The following is a 17,664-nucleotide window of genomic DNA, read 5'->3' as shown; positions in this document are numbered from 1 at the left end:
CTCATTTTATACAAAGACATGGAGAATACAGTATAGTAACAGTACAATGACATGTATAAAGGTCAGATATAAACAGTAGTACAAGCAATGTTAATAGCATGAACAGGTTGTTTCGAGGTGTGAATACAAGGAAGTCCTGAAGCGGCCAGGAGAGGGAACAGATCTAAGCGAAAGAGGAAGATTGGTTCAGTCACATGGAGCTTTGTAGTGGCGTGGCCTGTGTCCAGATTCAGTAGTATGGATGTTGTGTATGTCTACGTGGATGTATATGGTTCCAGTGACTTTATGTTTATTGCAACCACAGGTTGCATTTACTATGAATCAAGAAATGAAAAAAAATCTGCACACCATTTTCTGCTCCCAAATATTTCTTTTACTTATTTGGGAGCAGAAAATGGTGTGCAGATTTTTTTCATTTCTTGATTTGTACTTTATTTGATCCAGCACCCAGCCTACATAGGTACATAGATGTGCATGTTTTTTTTGGCTGTTTGTTCAGCCTTCTCTACCGCATTTACTATGAAACCATTCCCATACCATATAGGGAATGTCAATATATGGCCATATCACGCCTCCATACATGGTCACGCCTCGTAACATCACGCCTCCATATATGGTCACGCCTCGTGACATCATGAAGACCCTTAGATCTTGTGCATTTTTTGGTCAAAGACACAACACTGACCTCATCTAACCCTGGATAACCATACATGGAGAAGACTGGATCATCACCTAGATCTGCATATATAGAGCCGGCCAGCGACTCTACATCTGACCTCAAACACTTATATCTCCATATATGGAGCTGATCCGTTCTGACATGCCATATGTTAATCCTTTCTCACCCATCCTTCCTGTTCTGATATGTTGATCTGACCTCATCAAACCCTGTACACTCAAGACACGCTCTATATATGGCCAGTACAGAATTCATTCCATATGTTGATCTGACCCCCCATGCCAAAGCGTCAGCGCTCGCCCAGCAGTCTGACGTCACCCAGGCGGATGCGTACTCACGACCTCGCCGCTTCTTGCCCTCAGGGCATCTTATTATGTTATGTTAAAATGATTTTGTTTTTTTAAACTACTTTACTGTTGTATTGTCTGAAGGAAGCCAAACCAAAATAAGTTTTACTCTTATGTACCTGTACACAAGACGTAATAATAAAGAAACACAGAAAGGCCCTTTCGCCAACCCCACCTAGGGTATACGCACTGATGACGTGGAGGGGAGAACACTCCCCCAGGGCCAATAGCGTCACCAGCAGGAATCGAACCCAGGACCTTCTAGCTGTGAGGCGTTGGCACTACCGACTGTAAGTAAGTAAGTACGTTTTATTTATAGAGCACATTTCACAGACATCATAGTCACAAAGTGCTTCACAACAATAAAAACAAAACATGTCAATGGTAGTAAAAGTGAATAATAAGAATAAAGCAAATAAAAAGACAAAAAAGAAGGCGGCACTGGTAAAAATCAAGAAATCAGTCTGTACAGCACTATGTTACAAAGGCCTGTGCCACCGTGCCCCCTGGACTTTTAAAATGGTTGAAGGAAGCTAAACCATAATAAGTTTTACTCTTATGTACCTGTACACAAGATGTAACAATAACGTACAACCTTGAATCTTGGACCATGGAATTCGAAGACCTTGGGTGTGGCAAAAAAAAACGAAGACTCTAGGCGGGTAAATTGAATCCTTCCAGTAAGCTAATTAATAGCAGCAATTTATTTTCCCTTGGCGTGAATAAGCTGATGTCTTTTAAAGTAACCTGGGTGATTGAATCTCTTATCACAATGTTGACAGTGGAAAGGCTTTTCTCCAGTGTGGACACGCTGGTGTTCGTTCCGATTACTTGACGTTCTGAAACTCTTGTCGCAATGTTGACAGTGGAAAGGTTTTTCTCCAGTATGGACACGCTGGTGTGCGTTACGATGACTTGACTGAAAGAAACTCTTGTCACAATGTTTACACCGAAAAGGTTTTTCTCCAGTGTGGATACGCCGGTGTCTCTTCAGTTCAGACGACTGAATGAAACTCTTGTCGCAATGTTCACAGTGGAAAGGTTTTACTTCTGTGTGATGACGCTGGTGTGTCTTCAGGTCAGATGACTGAGCGAAACTCTCGTCGCAATGTTTGCACTGGAAAGGTCTTTCTCCAGTGTGGATACGCTGGTGTGTCTTAAGAGAACATGCCGCACTGAAACTCTTGTTACAACTTTTACAGGGGAAAGGTTTTACCCCGGTGTGGACACGCTGGTGTGTCTTCAGGTGACCCGACTCACTGAAACTCTTGTCACAAATTTTACAGGGGAAGGGTTTTTCTCCAGTGTGTGTACGATGGTGTGCCTTCAAGTGACCCGACTGACTGAAACTCTTGTCACAAAGTTTACAGTGGAAACGTTTTTCTCCAGTGTGGACAATCTGATGTCTCTTCAGTTCAGATGACTGGATGAAACTCTTGTCGCAATGTTCACAGTGGAAAGGTTTTTCTCCAGTGTGGACATACGTGTGTCGCTTCAGGTCACCTGACTGCGTGAAGCTCTTGTCGCAATGGTCACAGTGGAAAGGTTTTTCTCCAGTGTGGACACGCTGGTGTAACTTGAGACGGTATGAACGGCTGAAGCTCTTGTTACACAGTTTACACTGGAAATGTATTTCTCCAGTGTGGACACCTCCACTTGTCTCCCCCCAATCATCACTGTCTTCAGTGACTTCAGTGTCAGTTTCGAGCTCAAGTTCAATTTCAGAGCAGTGTGAAGAGATGTCTTCATCACCATCTTCACTTTTCACTGATAGTAATGTCAATGTTGATTCGTCAGGCTCCTCTGGTCTTTGAAATAGCTCCTCCGGTTCCTCTTTAATCTGTGGAGGCTCAGGTTCCTCCTGGAGCAGACGGGGGCTCCTCTCCTGTTCAGGACAAACCTCCTCTTTACACACAACCATGTGCAGGATGTCTAGGGAAAAAATATATAAAAGAAATAGCATGATAGTCAATACTGGATTTCTAAAATGTAAATCTATTTTTCTATCTTCCTTGTTCCATGTATATTGTCTACTAAGACTGACCAAACAGTTACTTAATAAGAATGTGTCTGTGTCTAGGGATAATTTCACAAACCACTGATCAGCGCCAACTTTCTTGTGCATGCTGCCAGTAGGCCAGCATCTAATATAATGTGGTGCAAGTTATGGTCATGTTTCAGTTTCTTCCAGATTATTTTATATTAGTGACGTGCCATGCACTGAAATCTAGCAATAGTTGCAGATATACTTACTAGATATACGCAGCCATTATTTTAGGGTACAGGCTTTAGTTCAGACACTAGTATTATTGGTCCGACACAACAACCTACCTCAAACCCTAACCTAACCATAACCGCAAGCACGGGAGCAGCACATGTTCGAGTGCTAGTCCGACTGTCGGACTAATGCTCCGTCGGAATTACCATCGGATACCTTATTTTAACGTAATTCCCAGTGAAACAGGGGCTCGGTGGCTCACAACTGAGTTTTCCAGCTCAGCAGCCACACAGCATACGCGCACGAATGTGATTTAAAGTTTGTGATCGAAACTGCACCCTGCAACAAGGCAGTGCCGAATCAAGTGTATGTAACGGCATTGGTTATTTCTCACCTCAGAACATTGTTTATAACATACAGTTGGAGGCCATCGATATTGTCCTTTTCTTTTTGCTGAGGTTTGCGTGATCTGCGCAAAAGGACAGTTAACCCATTTTGGGCGGGAACCCCTTTTGGTGTTTTAAACATTATGTTATAATTTAGCTATTGAAAAATAGCAGATCTACAAGCTCATAGCGCGCCACCGAGTGGCGCGCTACGAGCTTGTAGGTCTGCTATTTTTGAAAAATCGTGAACATTTAGAAGGATTTTTTCAGGATTTAGAAGGATTTTTAAAAGTTTTGAGGTCAGGCCTAAATGGGTCAAATGATGAGGGACAATATCGGTGGCACCCAACTGTAATGTATAACGCACCATTCAGCCATCCTTTGTTCCGATTCAGAGTCACACTGTCCTCTAGAATCTAGCATACCATAGAGGCTAAATGGCTAATGGATCATAGCTGTTTGAAAGACTACTTGACAAGTGCTTAATATAATATGTTCACATTGGTTCGATAGTCCGGCAGCTGACAGGCTTCTTTTGTTTAAAGTGGGAAATTTGGCATATAGTCTTTTTTATTGGCCTAAAATATTGTCTAGATATACATTCATGAATCCACTTGCTGACCGGCTGTCGGTATTGAGCAATTTATTTTATAGGGGTTTCTTGTGTTAGGCAAAAATGTAAAAAAAAAATTTACTTAAAAAAATATCATGTCACATGCTTTAAATAGCATGTGACATGTCAAACTAGGAGTTTTTCGTGATTCTGAATCTATTCCAAGTATTAGTTTTGGGCTATAGATAAGATATAGCCCAATCCTAATCACTTCCTGTCAAACTAAAACAGTAGGTGGCCTTGAGAACCAATTATTCCAGACAGCCTATAGGGAAGGAGATTATCTCCTGTTTATGTGGCGTGAGGTTGCTTGATGATGTCGCTTGATGATGATGACCAAGTATCAATATCCCCCAGCCATGATGTACACATACTGGGAATGATGTGAGTATGTCACAGGGACATGACGGAATCCAACCCTTGATGCTGAGTGCCAAATGGGGACTCAGGGAGACATTGGGTCCCATTTTTATAGATATTGGTTTGACCCGGCCGGGGGATTGAACCCTGACCTCCCAATCTCCAATGTCGTTCCAATCGTCCAATGTCATTCTAGGCATACTGTGACTATAAATTTAGGTCGTCCTTGGCAGAGAATTAGTTTTTAAGTAGTATGTGAGTAGTGTGTGTGTAGTATGTCAAACTAGGGGGTTTTCATGATTCTGAATCCTAAAAATTGCCATAGCCGTCATGAAAAATGTGATGAGATCATTTTTCTAGAGAGTGGTCGTAGACCAAAGCATCTACAACAGGGTGTGTCTGTCACACAGCTCAAGCCGCCAACTGCGTGACATCATGAAACTGAAGCACCTCCAGCCATGAAAGCCAGAAATGCTTGGTAAAAGTAGTTTGGTAGTAGTTGAAAACTGATTTTATAGCGTGTCTCTGTAGGAGGTGAGAGGTCTAGAAACACAGATATTTGGCTTTTTATAAGCCTCTTGATTTGTGGTTTAACCACCAACTATCATCCCTATGCTCTTGCGGGGGACATTTTACGCACCTCATAAGATTTGGTGTAGAGGGGAAAACGAGGGGACCAAGTACAGCGAGTGAAAGTTCAATTAGTTCAGAGAATATCCGTGGTCATAATGGGGACATAAACTCAGCACAAAAAGTTTGGAAACTTAACTTTGGTCCATTTTTTCTCCACTTTAAGAATACTGTATGTTATATGATTTTAATGGTTGATTAGTCACCTTTACAACAAGGTATAGATTGTAAGGATCGGGCATTCGCAGAATGAGCAACATGGCTAAAAGTGTGGGTAGCGCGATTGGATGATTGCACTCTCACACAGTAGTTTCCAAACTTTTTGTGCTGAGTTTAGTTAGATGCAAATAAATAATAGTTTTTACATAAAGGGCACTATCTTGCGCCCTTACCCTACACTTATTTGCTATTTTCTTAGTGTTTAGAAAAACATTTTAAAATAGTTCAACTAGCTGATCTACGGCCGATCTAGCCGTTGTGAGCTTGTAGATTTGCTAATTGAACTTTTAAAATAGTGGCATAAGATTAATGCTGGGCCTTTATCGGCGTTAACGTGCTGCGTTAACGCGAGACTCTTATCGCGCGATAAAAAAAATATCGCCGTTAATCTATTCTCAAAGTTGGGTCTGAGCTGGGTCTGCATAGAGCGAGCAAGCTATGAATTTCACTTTGATAGTTTTACCTGGCCGAATTACTCTGGGAGGGGGGATGTAACAAGTCCTAACCTAACAGGGACAAGGTGAAATTAATTACTCTGGGAGGGGGGCGGTAACGAGTCCTAACCTAACAGGGACACGGGTGAAATGAATAGAGGGTATGCGCGTGACATCATCATCAAACCAGGAAGTTATGCAGGAACGCCTACTGAGTGGCAAAAACTACTTTCTGGCCTTGACAGCCCATACATCCACACAGAAAAGTCATATCTGATTGCATTAAACAACACTTTATGTGCCATTCACTTGTAGCATGCGCATACTCTCTATTAACAGTGCGGCGTGCCACATCAAACGTAAGCATGGAGGACGCTGTTAACCCGGGTTTGCTCCAGGGCAAATTTATTTTCAAGACGCTTCCCAATGGAAACCTCAACAGGAACAAGGTGATTTGCACCCTGTGCAAAGCAGAAATGGCTTACTGTAGGAGTACTTCGAGTCTGAAGTATCACCTAGCGCACAAGCACAGTGAAGCTGCGGGGCCAAGCACTCATATGGCTCCGGGGAAAAGTGTTCGTCAAACTACAATGTTGGAGTGCAACCGCGGTAAGCCCATCAGCCCAGCTCTATCAGCCAAGCTAACTAACCTCCTAGCTCAGTGCATTGCTATCAACTGCCGGCCTATCAGTGTGGTTGAAGATGATGGGCTCGAGCTTCTTCTCCAGGTGGCCACAGGCGACCCATCTTACAAACTACCTGCGAGACGAACCATCACGAGGAGAATCCATGACCAGTACACCGCAGAGAAAGCTGCGAAAGATGTAAAGTTGGCCGGGGCGGCGTGTGTAGCACTGACTGGGGACCATTGGACATCTTTCAAAAACGAGAACTACCTTGTCGTTACTGTACACCTCATCGATGTCAGCTGGGAACTTCACTCGTTCGCCTTAGGTACGTTATGTAATTTAAATTAATTTACCACGGTGAAGTTGGTCTCGGGCTGGATACCCAGCCATCCTGGCTGAATATCCAACCTGAAACCAACCCCACCGCGGCATGTAATATCGCTAATTCAGCCTAACATTTACACAGCTTTAGCTAACGTCAGGGATTGATTGATTTTCTTTACCACCAGCCAACATTACCTACGTTTGCTAGCTAGCCCCAGCAACAACAGCCTGCTAATTGTAAGTTGCCTATTACTAGCAAACTTATTCTGATCTACTTTGTCTGTCCTTAACCGTAGGTGTGATTAAAACAGAGGAGCGTCACTTTGCAGAAGCGTGTGCCAGGCAGTTTCTCGACGTCGCTAATCAGTGGGGCATAACTGAAAAAATCACCACCATTGGAACAGACAGCGCTCCCAACATGATAGCAGCAGGGAGAATATTGCCATTTGAGCACTTGCCCTGCGTTGCGCATCTTGTACAGAGGTCCATTGTAATGTTACTTCGGGATGGTGGTTTTGATGGTGTACTGGCCAAGTGTCGAAAAGTGGTCGGACATTTCAAACACAGTCCGGCCAACTCAGACGAGCTGAATGCCCAGCAAGCATCCCTTGAACAAGACCAGGAGTCACTCGTGCAAGACGTTCCAACACGCTGGAATTCAACCCTAGCTATGATTGAGCGTTTGAGGCGCAACAGAGACGCAGTGCACGCAACGCTGGCTCAGCAGACCCACAAGCTGGCCCTCCCAACAAATGCTGAATATGAGAAGTTGGCAAAGCTGGAGAAACTGCTGGAGCCATGCAAGTAAGTGTGTGTGTGTGTCTGTGTGTGTGTGTGTGTGGTGTGCACTGCTCTGTTTGTGTGGCTGTGCTGTGTGTGTGTGGCTGTGCTGTGCTGTGTGTGTGTGGCTGTGCTGTGCTGTGTGCACTGCTCTGTGTGTGAGTGTGTGTGGTGTGCACTGCTCTGTTTGTGTGGCTGTGCTGTGTGTGTGTGTGTGTGTGTGTGTGTGTGGCTGTGCTGTGTGCACTGCTCTGTGTGTGTGTGTGGCTGTGCGCTGTTCTGTGTGTTTGGGGCTGTGCTCTGTGTATGTGTGTGTGTGTGTGTGCGCGCACACTGCTCTGTGGGTGTGTGGCTGGCTGTGCTGTGTTTGGGGCTGTGCTGTGTGTGTGTGTGTGTGTGTGTGTGTGTGTGTGTGTGTGTGTGTGTGTGTGTGTGTGTGTGTGTGTGTGTGCACTGCTCTGTTTGTGTGGCTGTGCTGTGTGTGCACTGCTCTGTTTGTGTGGCTGTGCTGTGTGTTTGGGGCTGTGCTGTGTGTGTGTGTGTGTGTGTGCTCTGTGTGTGTGTGCTCTGTGTGCATGTGTGTGCGCACTGCTCTGTGTGTGTGTGTGTGTGTGTGTGTGTGTGTGTGTGTGTGTGTGTGTGCGTGTGTGCGTGCGTGCGTGCGTGTCCTGCTGTGACATTGTGGTGTCGTTTTTGGTGTCAATTCACCCCTCTTAATGTGTGTGTGTGTGTGTGTGTGTGTTTGTGTGTAGGTACGTCACTGAGCTCCTTGGTGGGGAAAAATATGTCTCCTGTCGTTTTACCTGCCCTGTGTCATCTCCTGCGAGCAATGAAGATCTCCGACGATGATCCTGCCTACATTGTACGTTTCAAGACTGCCTTCACCAAGGACCTCAACCAGTGGAGGGAGAAAACCAACCTGGAATGGCTGAAGGTATGTGACACTGACCAGAAGATAACTGTATTGTCTGACCATTATAGACTGTTAAGCCAGTAGATTGATCAATGGATAGATGAATGAGTCATGAAGAAATATGGAGGATTTTGAAAGTTACATTTGTTTTTTAATTCATCAAAGGTGGCCACTGCTCTGGACCCACGCTTCAAGGATCTCAAATGCCTGCCCAAAGCAGAGAGGGAGCCAGTGTGGAGAAAGCTGAGTGACTTGGTGAAGGCAGAAGAACCTGCTCTGCAGCCGCCCAGGGAGGATAACCCAGAGCCACCTCAAAAGAAGACAGCCCTACTGCTGATGGGATGGGAGTCGGAGTCAGATGACGATACACCAGTAGATAATGTTGTAGAGAGGTACAAGGTAGGGCCCTGTGCCAGTTTAGATCAGTGTCCACTGAAGTGGTGGTCGGAGCACACTGCTGTGTACGGTAAGATGGCCCCCATTGCCCAGAAGTACTTGGGGACTCCTGCCACAACTGTCCCATGCGAGAGACTGTTCTCTTTAGCAGGCCACATTGTACAGAAGAAGAAATGTAGCTTGTCACCACACAATGTGAACATGCTGGTCTGTCTGAGTGACTGGTGGAAGAAGGAGAGGTAGAAGTTGGACTCAGCCATGTCACAAAGCTGTGTCAAATTGCCTGTATGGTAAAGTTATTCGTGTTTAAGTGAATAATAAACAATTTATTAAACACACGTACATCTTATTGAACATTATTTTCATTACCAATTATAATAGGGCTCCTGGTCTAATTGGCCACGTGGCCTGTTCAAGGATTTACTTCTGGTCATTATTTAGGTAGCGCACACATATTTTGGTAACCCTTTCTTTTACAGTACAGTAATAACCATGAAATTACATGGTAATTACATGGTTATTACAAGGTAGTAAGGAGTAATTACTGGGTATTTACTAGGTAATTACATGGTAACTACAGGGTAATAAACACAACAATTACTAGGTAATTATCAAGTATTTTCTTGACTACTACCCAGTAATTACCATGTAATTATGAGTATTTACCAGGTAATTACATGGTAATGTAACCAGTAATTACTATGAAAACTAATAAGTAATTACTAGGTAATTAGCAAGTATTTTCTTGACTACTACCCAGTAATTACCATGTAATTATGAGTATTTACCAGGTAAATACAGGAATTTACATGATAATTACATGGTCATGTAACCAGTAATTACTATGAAAACTAATCAGTAATTACTAGGTAATTATCAAGTATTTTCTTGACTACTACCCAGTGATTATTAGTATTTGCCAGGTAATTACATGGTAATTACATGGTCATGTAACCAGTAATTACTCAGAAAATACAAAGTTTTCCCCAGTAAGTACTAGGTAATCCTTATGTATTTTCCTGCCAACTACCAGGAAATTATAACCTATATACTAGGTAGTTACCAGTTAATTACACTGTAAATACTGGATAATGGCCATGTAGTTACCTAGTATTTACTATACAATTCACTGACGACTACCAGGTATTTACCCATGAATTATTGAGCCATGTGTTATCAATCAATTGGTGCAGTTGACCGTGAGGCTGTTAACGACGGTATTTACATTGTAATTACCAGATATTAACCTGATAACTACCATGTATTACCCAGTCCATTACATGTTAACTACAGGGAAATATACCCAGTAAGTACTAGGTAATTATCATGTATTTTCTTAACTACTACCCGGGAATTACCATGTAATTATGAGTATTTATTATTGATTCATGCCTTATCAATCAACTGGTGCAGTGGCCGTGCGGGTGTTAATGACTATTTACATTGTAATTACCAGATATTAACCTGATAACTACCATGTTTTACCTGGTAATTACTCAGCATTTACCCATTAACTAGAAAATATTTAACCGGTAATTACCTGCTATTTACCCAGTAAGTGTGATTTGTATTTACCTAGTATATACTAAGTAATTAAAGTGGAACTGTGACTGTAAAAGAAAGCGTGGTTTGTTTCCATATTACTACCTGGTACTTTCAGTATTTACACAGTAATTACGGTAGAACTGGACTGTAAAAGAAAGCGTGGTTTGTTGCCATGATATTACTTGGTAATTACTCAGTATTTATCCAGTAACTAGACAACTATTTACCTGGTATTTACCCAGTAATTAAAGTGGAACTGGACTGTAAAATAAAGTGTGGTTTGTTTCCATGATATTACCCTGTACCTTCCCTGTAATAACCATATTTCAGTTTGTAATCAACGAGTAGCCCATGAACTCAAGAATGACACAATGATGACAGTTTAAGGGTTTTTATATAGAGATGGTTGCACAGCCACAGACAGACATGGATGGATGATTGTATGAATGGTATCTGAAATGACTAACCTTAACACACTTATCACTGTAAAGTTCAAATACATTAGCTGAGGCTAACTTAGCTTGTTAGAGCCCTGTTAGGCTACCATAGATGGCTGCCAATGTTAACCTAGCAACATGATTTAGCATAGCAAATACAGGCAAAAACGAACTTTTTAGAGAACACATAGATGAATTAATTGTTGCAACATTAATTAATATTGCACTGTATAAACAAACAATGAGCATACTTCCTGAGAACGCATTCTGTGATCCTGTTTGTCTGTCTGTGTAGCTGCATGTAGAGTTGCAGCTGGACTGGGGTCCTCTTTCACTGACTACACTGCCCAAACAGAAGCCTGAACTAAAGTAGATAAATGGGTCCTCAATATGAATACAGTGTGCATGAAGTAGCCTTCACTAAATGCTATGGGGAATTTTGTACACAGTTACTTTTACAATTCATGGTTTAAACCAGTGGTTTTCAACCCTTTTCAAATCAAGGTCCATTATTTATTAGTGGTGGGCATAGATTACTTTTTTTAAATCGCGATTAATCGCACTGCAATCCTGGAGTTAATCGCGATTAATCGCGATTAAAATGGCTCATTTGAACTCTGCCGAAGGCATTGAAAATATGTGTGCGCTACCTAAATAATGACCAGAAGTAAATCCTTGAACAGGCCACGTGGCCAATTAGACCAGGAGCCCTATTATAATTGGTAATGAAAATAATGTTCAATAAGAAGTACGTGTGTTTAATAAATTGTTCATTATTCACTTAAACACGAATAACTTTACCATACAGGCAATTTGACACAGCTTTGTGACATGGCTTGAGTCCAACTTCTACCTCTCCTTCTTCCACCAGTCACTCAGACAGACCAGCATGTTCACATTGTGTGGTGACAAGCTACATCTCTTCTTCTGTACAATGTGGCCTGCTAAAGAGAACAGTCTCTCGCATGGGACAGTTGTGGCAGGAGTCCCCAAGTACTTCTGGGCAATGGGGGCCATCTTACCGTACACAGCAGTGTGCTCCGACCACCACTTCAGTGGACACTGATCTAAACTGGCACAGGGCCCTACCTTGTACCTCTCTACAACATTATCTACTGGTGTATCGTCATCTGACTCCGACTCCCATCCCATCAGTAGCAGTAGGGCTGTCTTCTTTTGAGGTGGCTCTGGGTTCTCCTCCCTGGGCGGCTGCAGAGCAGGTTCTTCTGCCTTCACCAAGTCACTCAGCTTTCTCCACACTATCTCCCTCTCTGCTTTGGGCAGGCATTTGAGATCCTTGAAGCGTGGGTCCAGAGCAGTGGCCACCTTTGATGAATTAAAAAAAAAAAAAAGATTGATTGATGAAAATGTAACTTTCAAAATCGTCCATATTTCTTCATGACTCATTCATCTATCCATTGATCAATCTACTGTCTTAACAGTCTATAATGGTCAGACAATACAGTTATCTTCTGGTCAGTGTCACATACCTTCAGCCATTCCAGGTTGATTTTCTCCCTCCGCTGGTTGAGGTCCTTGGTGAAGGCAGTCTTGAAACGTACAATGTAGGCAGGATCATCGTCGGAGATCTTCATTGCTCGCAGGAGATGACACAGGGCAGGTAAAACGACAGAGCAGGAGACATATTTTTCCCCACCAAGGAGCTCAGTGACGTACCTACACACAAACACACACACACACACACACATTAAGAGGGGTGAATTGACACCAAAAACGACACCACAATGTCACACACACACACACACACACACACACACACACAGCACAGCCCCAAACACAGCACAGCCAGCCACACACCCACAGAGCAGTGTGCACACACACACACACACACACACACACACACACACACACACACACACACACACACACACACACACACACACACACACACACACACACACACACACACACACACACACACACACACACACACACACACACACACACACACACACTTACTTGCATGGCTCCAGCAGTTTCTCCAGCTTTGCCAACTTCTCATATTCAGCATTTGTTGGGAGGGCCAGCTTGTGGGTCTGCTGAGCCAGAGTTGCGTGCACTGCGTCTCTGTTGCGCCTCAAACGCTCGATCATAGCTAGGGTTGAATTCCAGCGTGTTGGAACGTCTTGCACGAGTGACTCCTGGTCTTGTTCAAGGGATGCTTGCTGGGCATTCAGCTCGTCTGAGTTGTCCGGACTGTGTTTGAAATGTCCGACCACTTTTCGACACTTGGCCAGTACACCATCAAAACCACCATCCCGAAGTGACATTACAATGGACCTCTGTACAAGATGCGCAACGCAGGGCAAGTGCTCAAATGGCAATATTCTCCCTGCTGCTATCATGTTGGGAGCGCCGTCTGTTCCAATGGTGGTGATTTTTTCAGTTATGCCCCACTGATTAGCGACGTCGAGAAACTGCCTGGCACACGCTTCTGCAAAGTGACGCTCCTCTGTTTTAATCACACCTACGGTTAAGGACAGACAAAGTAGATCAGAATAAGTTTGCTAGTAATAGGCAACTTACAATTAGCAGGCTGTTGTTGTTGGGGCTAGCTAGCAAACGTAGGTAATGTTGGCTGGTGGTAAAATAAATCAATCAATCCCTGACGTTAGCTAAAGCTGTGTAAATGTTAGGCTGAATTAGCGATATTACATGCCGCGGTGGGGTTGGTTTCAGGTTGGATATTCAGCCAGGATGGCTGGGTATCCAGCCCGAGACCAACTTCACCGTTAATTGAAATTACATAACGTACCTAAGGCGAACGAGTGAAGTTCCCAGCTGACATCGATGAGGTGTACAGTAACGCCAAGGTAGTTGTCGTTTTTGAAAGATGTCCAATGGTCCCCAGTCAGTGCTACACACACCGCCCCGGCCAACTTTACATCTTTCGCAGCTTTCTCTGCGGTGTACTGGTCATGGATTCTCCTCGTGATGGTTCGTCTCGCAGGTAGTTTGTAAGATGGGTCGCCTGTGGCCGCCTGGAGAAGAAGCTCGAGCCCATCATCTCCAACCACACCGATAGGCCGGCAGTCGATGGCAATCCACTGAGCTAGGAGGTTAGTTAGCTTGGCTGATAGAGCTGGGCTGATGGGCTTACCGCGGTTGCACTCCAACATTGTAGTTTGACGAACACTTTTCCCCGGAGCTTCGCTGTGCTTGTGCACTAGGTGATACTTCAGACTCGAAGTACTCCTACAGTAAGCCATTTCTGCTTTGCACAGGGTGCAAATCACCTTCTTCCTGTCGAGGTTTCCATTGGGAAGCGTCTTGAAAATAAATTTGCCCTGGAGCAAACCCGGGGTAACAGCGTCCTCCATGCTTACGTTTGATGTGGCACGCCGCACTGTTAATAGAGAGTATGCGCATGCTACAAGTGAATGGCACATCGAGTGGCAAATCGAGTGGCAAAGCAACAGGCAAAGTGAGTTTAACATCGCTTAATGTTGTTTAATGCAATCAGATATTACTTTTCTGTGTGGATGTCATGGGCTGTCAAGGCCAGAAAGTAGTTTTTTGCCACTCAGTAGGCGTTCCTGCATAACTTCCTGGTTTGATGATGATGTCACGCGCATACCCTCTATTCATTTCACCCGTCCCTGTTAGGTTAGGACTCGTTACCGCCCCCCTCCCAGAGTAATTAATTTCACCTTGTCCCTGTTAGGTTAGGACTTGTTACATCCCCCCTCCCAGAGTAATTCGGCCAGGTAAAACTATCAAAGTGAAATTCATAGCTTGCTCGCTCTATGCAGACCCAGCTCAGACCCAACTTTGAGAATAGATTAACGGCGATATTTTTTTTATCGCGCGATAAGAGTCTCGCGTTAACGCAGCACGTTAACGCCGATAACGGCCCAGCATTAATCTTATGCCACTATTTAAAAAGTTCAATTAGCAAATCTACAAGCTCACAATGGCTAGATCGGCCGTAGATCAGCTAGTTGAACTATTTTAAAATGTTTTTCTAAACACTAAGAAAATAGCAAATAAGTGTAGGGTAAGGGCGCAAGATAGTGCCCTTTATGTAAAAACAATTATTTATTTGCATCTAACTAAACTCAGCACAAAAAGTTTGGAAACTACTGTGTGAGAGTGCAATCATCCAATCGCGCTACCCACACTTTTAGCCGTGTTGCTCATTCTGCGAATGCCCGATCCTTACAATCTATACCTTGTTGTAAAGGTGACTAATCAACCATTAAAATCATATAACATACAGTATTCTTAAAGTGGAGAAAAAATGGACCAAAGTTAAGTTTCCAAACTTTTTGTGCTGAGTTTATGTCCCCATTATGACCACGGATATTATCTGAACTAATTGAACTTTCACTCGCTGTACTTGGTCCCCTCGTTTTCCCCTCTACACCAAATCTTATGAGGTGCGTAAAATGTCCCCCGCAAGAGCATAGGGATGATAGTTGGTGGTTAAACCACAAATCAAGAGGCTTATAAAAAGCCAAATATCTGTGTTTCTAGACCTCTCACCTCCTACAGAGACACGCTATAAAATCAGTTTTCAACTACTACCAAACTACTTTTACCAAGCATTTCTGGCTTTCATGGCTGGAGGTGCTTCAGTTTCATGATGTCATGCAGTTGGCGGCTTGAGCTGTGTGACAGACACACCCTGTTGTAGATGCTTTGGTCTACGACCACTCTCTAGAAAAATGTGGTGCAGTTTTTCTCTTTTATTGCATATTTAATTATGCCTATGCATAGTGATTGATTGATTCAGTACTTTTAGTATTCAATCAATACAGTAAAACATTTAGGCCAAAAGATAATAAAACACACAGCAAACCTAGGGACTTGTTTCCATTGTGGTCCTATGATATCCGGATATTGTCATTTTTGTGATTACTATATTATAGTTAGAAAAAAAAGCTTACTGAGGTGTGGGTGGTCTTCAGGTTCCTCCTGTTTAATAGAAATGTCCATGGCTGAGTCTGGAGAGTTCATCTTCACCTGCAGTCTGGACTACACACACCGGTCTGAAATGAAAGAATTGAATTTAACTTGAACGACTGGACGCACTCTTAGCCCCCCACCACCAGTGCATTTTCTACGTGTGGTTTCCTTAGTGCATCCACTAAGGAAAGTAGGCTTTCTAATTACACAAACCGCCTTTGTATTGGTGAGTAGGTAAACCGTTTTTTATATTTCCGCTACAGAGGAGAGGCTAGTCTGCATTTCACTGTGAAGATAGTTTGTTATCAGCGAGCCAGGTGCAGATTCTACCGAGTTCAGAGCTGAGGGCCTCTTCAAAGTCCTTTTAATAGACTCAAAGTCTTCAAAGTCCTTAGACTCACTAAATTGAGAAAGGACGCAATAGTCACCCTCCGGGGGGTCCTGGGATGCAATACTGTACTCAGTACTGTACTCTAACGTTGTTGAAGTAAGACTCATAAAATGTCCCTGGGAACCTACCGGTATTTACATCACTGTCAGTGTAAACCTGCAGTTTGTTCCTGTCTGAGACCAGCAGTGCCGAGTCATCCACGTATAGGAACAAGTCACAAGCTGATGTTGTTTACATAATATATTATAGGAATTATGCTTCCTTGTGGAACGCCACGGCTCACTGGGAGGGGCATTTTCTATTCATAGCATTTAAAGACATATACTGTGCAAATATAAACTTAAAAAGGATATTGTGACTTTGTTATATTTGATTGAGAAATAGGTGTTGTCCTGTCCTATTTATTTTATTCTTGTTTTAACAGGCATAAGAGGGCTTTCCAGCAGCAATACTCATCTGCATATTTGTCTTATAACTGAGACCTCCTGTAACATATGCAAAAATCATATACATAGAAAAAAGGGAAAACGTGTGCTTTATGGAGATCAACCATGCATTTAAACTCACCGATGGGGTTACATTGTCAATAGCAACATCATCATCAACAATGCTGCAACAAAACAATTTATATAACTCTTTTGCAGTGCTGCTGCTGCTGCTATTTCTATTTGTGTTCCATCTTAAATGAGTCAATGATGAAACACAACCGTGATTAGTTCATCGATCTTACCTGCTGTGCTTCAGTGGTTGAGCTGCTAACTCCTGCTAGTAAACTGTTATAAGTTGTCCATGTACATCTAAGTCTGTGTACGACGACACTGTTTTAAAACGTCACGCTTTAGTTTTCTTGTTGTTGTTATAAATCATGGTATTTTAACGTGAACAACAGTCAACCAAGCAACCAGTCAACAGTACACAACGTAGCTACTGCATTGTGGGTAGCGGTATGTTCTTCTTCTGACCAGTTTATTGGCGTATTGCTGCCCCACACTGTTAGCCTGGCTCCAGCCCCTGAATCGCTAGCCACGCCCATTAAAAAAATATATTCAGGCGATTCAATAATAATGGAGTGAAACGAAATGAAAATTCAGGCTGAGTGTCAGGCTACCACACTGTTGGTTTCGGGTACTAGTCTCCATAACTGCACTCTTTTACTTTTGTAATGGTGATGTAAGTCGTCACGGCCGGTCAAGGTGATTTTGATTGATTGATTGAAATATGTATTAACAGTTTGCAGAATTACAGTACATTTCAAGCACAAACTCAATACAAAGACTGTTAACTGTGAGTGGACAACCCAATTAAGCATTACACTTGTTTACAAGAGGGTCCACCGACTCCACCTTGTTCAATTCATCACCACTAGACAAGTGAATAAAATACATCATAGTTCATGAACCAGCATAATTAAACATCTTGACTTGTACACAGCAG

The 17,664-nt window shown here is 43.1% G+C and overlaps 2 protein-coding genes across 2 annotated transcripts; both read right to left on the bottom strand.

Annotated features, from left to right (window-relative positions):
* Nucleotides 1–1,521: 1,521 nt before the first annotated feature.
* Nucleotides 1,522–15,918, bottom strand: LOC306915252 (uncharacterized protein). The gene is made up of 2 exons (XM_079492537.1): nt 15,821–15,918; nt 1,522–2,958 (listed from the first exon to the last, which is right to left on the bottom strand). Exons 1-2 carry the CDS (start codon nt 15,888–15,890, stop codon nt 1,730–1,732), a joined length of 1,299 nt encoding a protein of 432 aa, XP_079348663.1. The 5' UTR covers nt 15,891–15,918; the 3' UTR covers nt 1,522–1,729.
* On the bottom strand, nt 11,760–14,251 carry LOC306915916 (E3 SUMO-protein ligase ZBED1-like; the record flags this gene model as incomplete). Its single annotated transcript, XM_079493586.1, has 4 exons — nt 11,760–12,236; nt 12,401–12,587; nt 12,891–13,398; nt 13,687–14,251. The coding sequence occupies 4 exons, from the start codon at nt 14,249–14,251 to the stop codon at nt 11,760–11,762; spliced, it is 1,737 nt and encodes a 578-aa protein (XP_079349712.1).
* Nucleotides 15,919–17,664: the final 1,746 nt, after the last annotated feature.

Source organism: Electrona antarctica (assembly GCF_951216825.1).
Source record: "Electrona antarctica genome assembly, chromosome: 22".
Lineage (NCBI taxonomy): Eukaryota > Metazoa > Chordata > Actinopteri > Myctophiformes > Myctophidae > Electrona > Electrona antarctica.
Note: the sequence above shows the minus strand (reverse complement) of the source record. Positions and strands in the feature narration are given on the sequence as shown.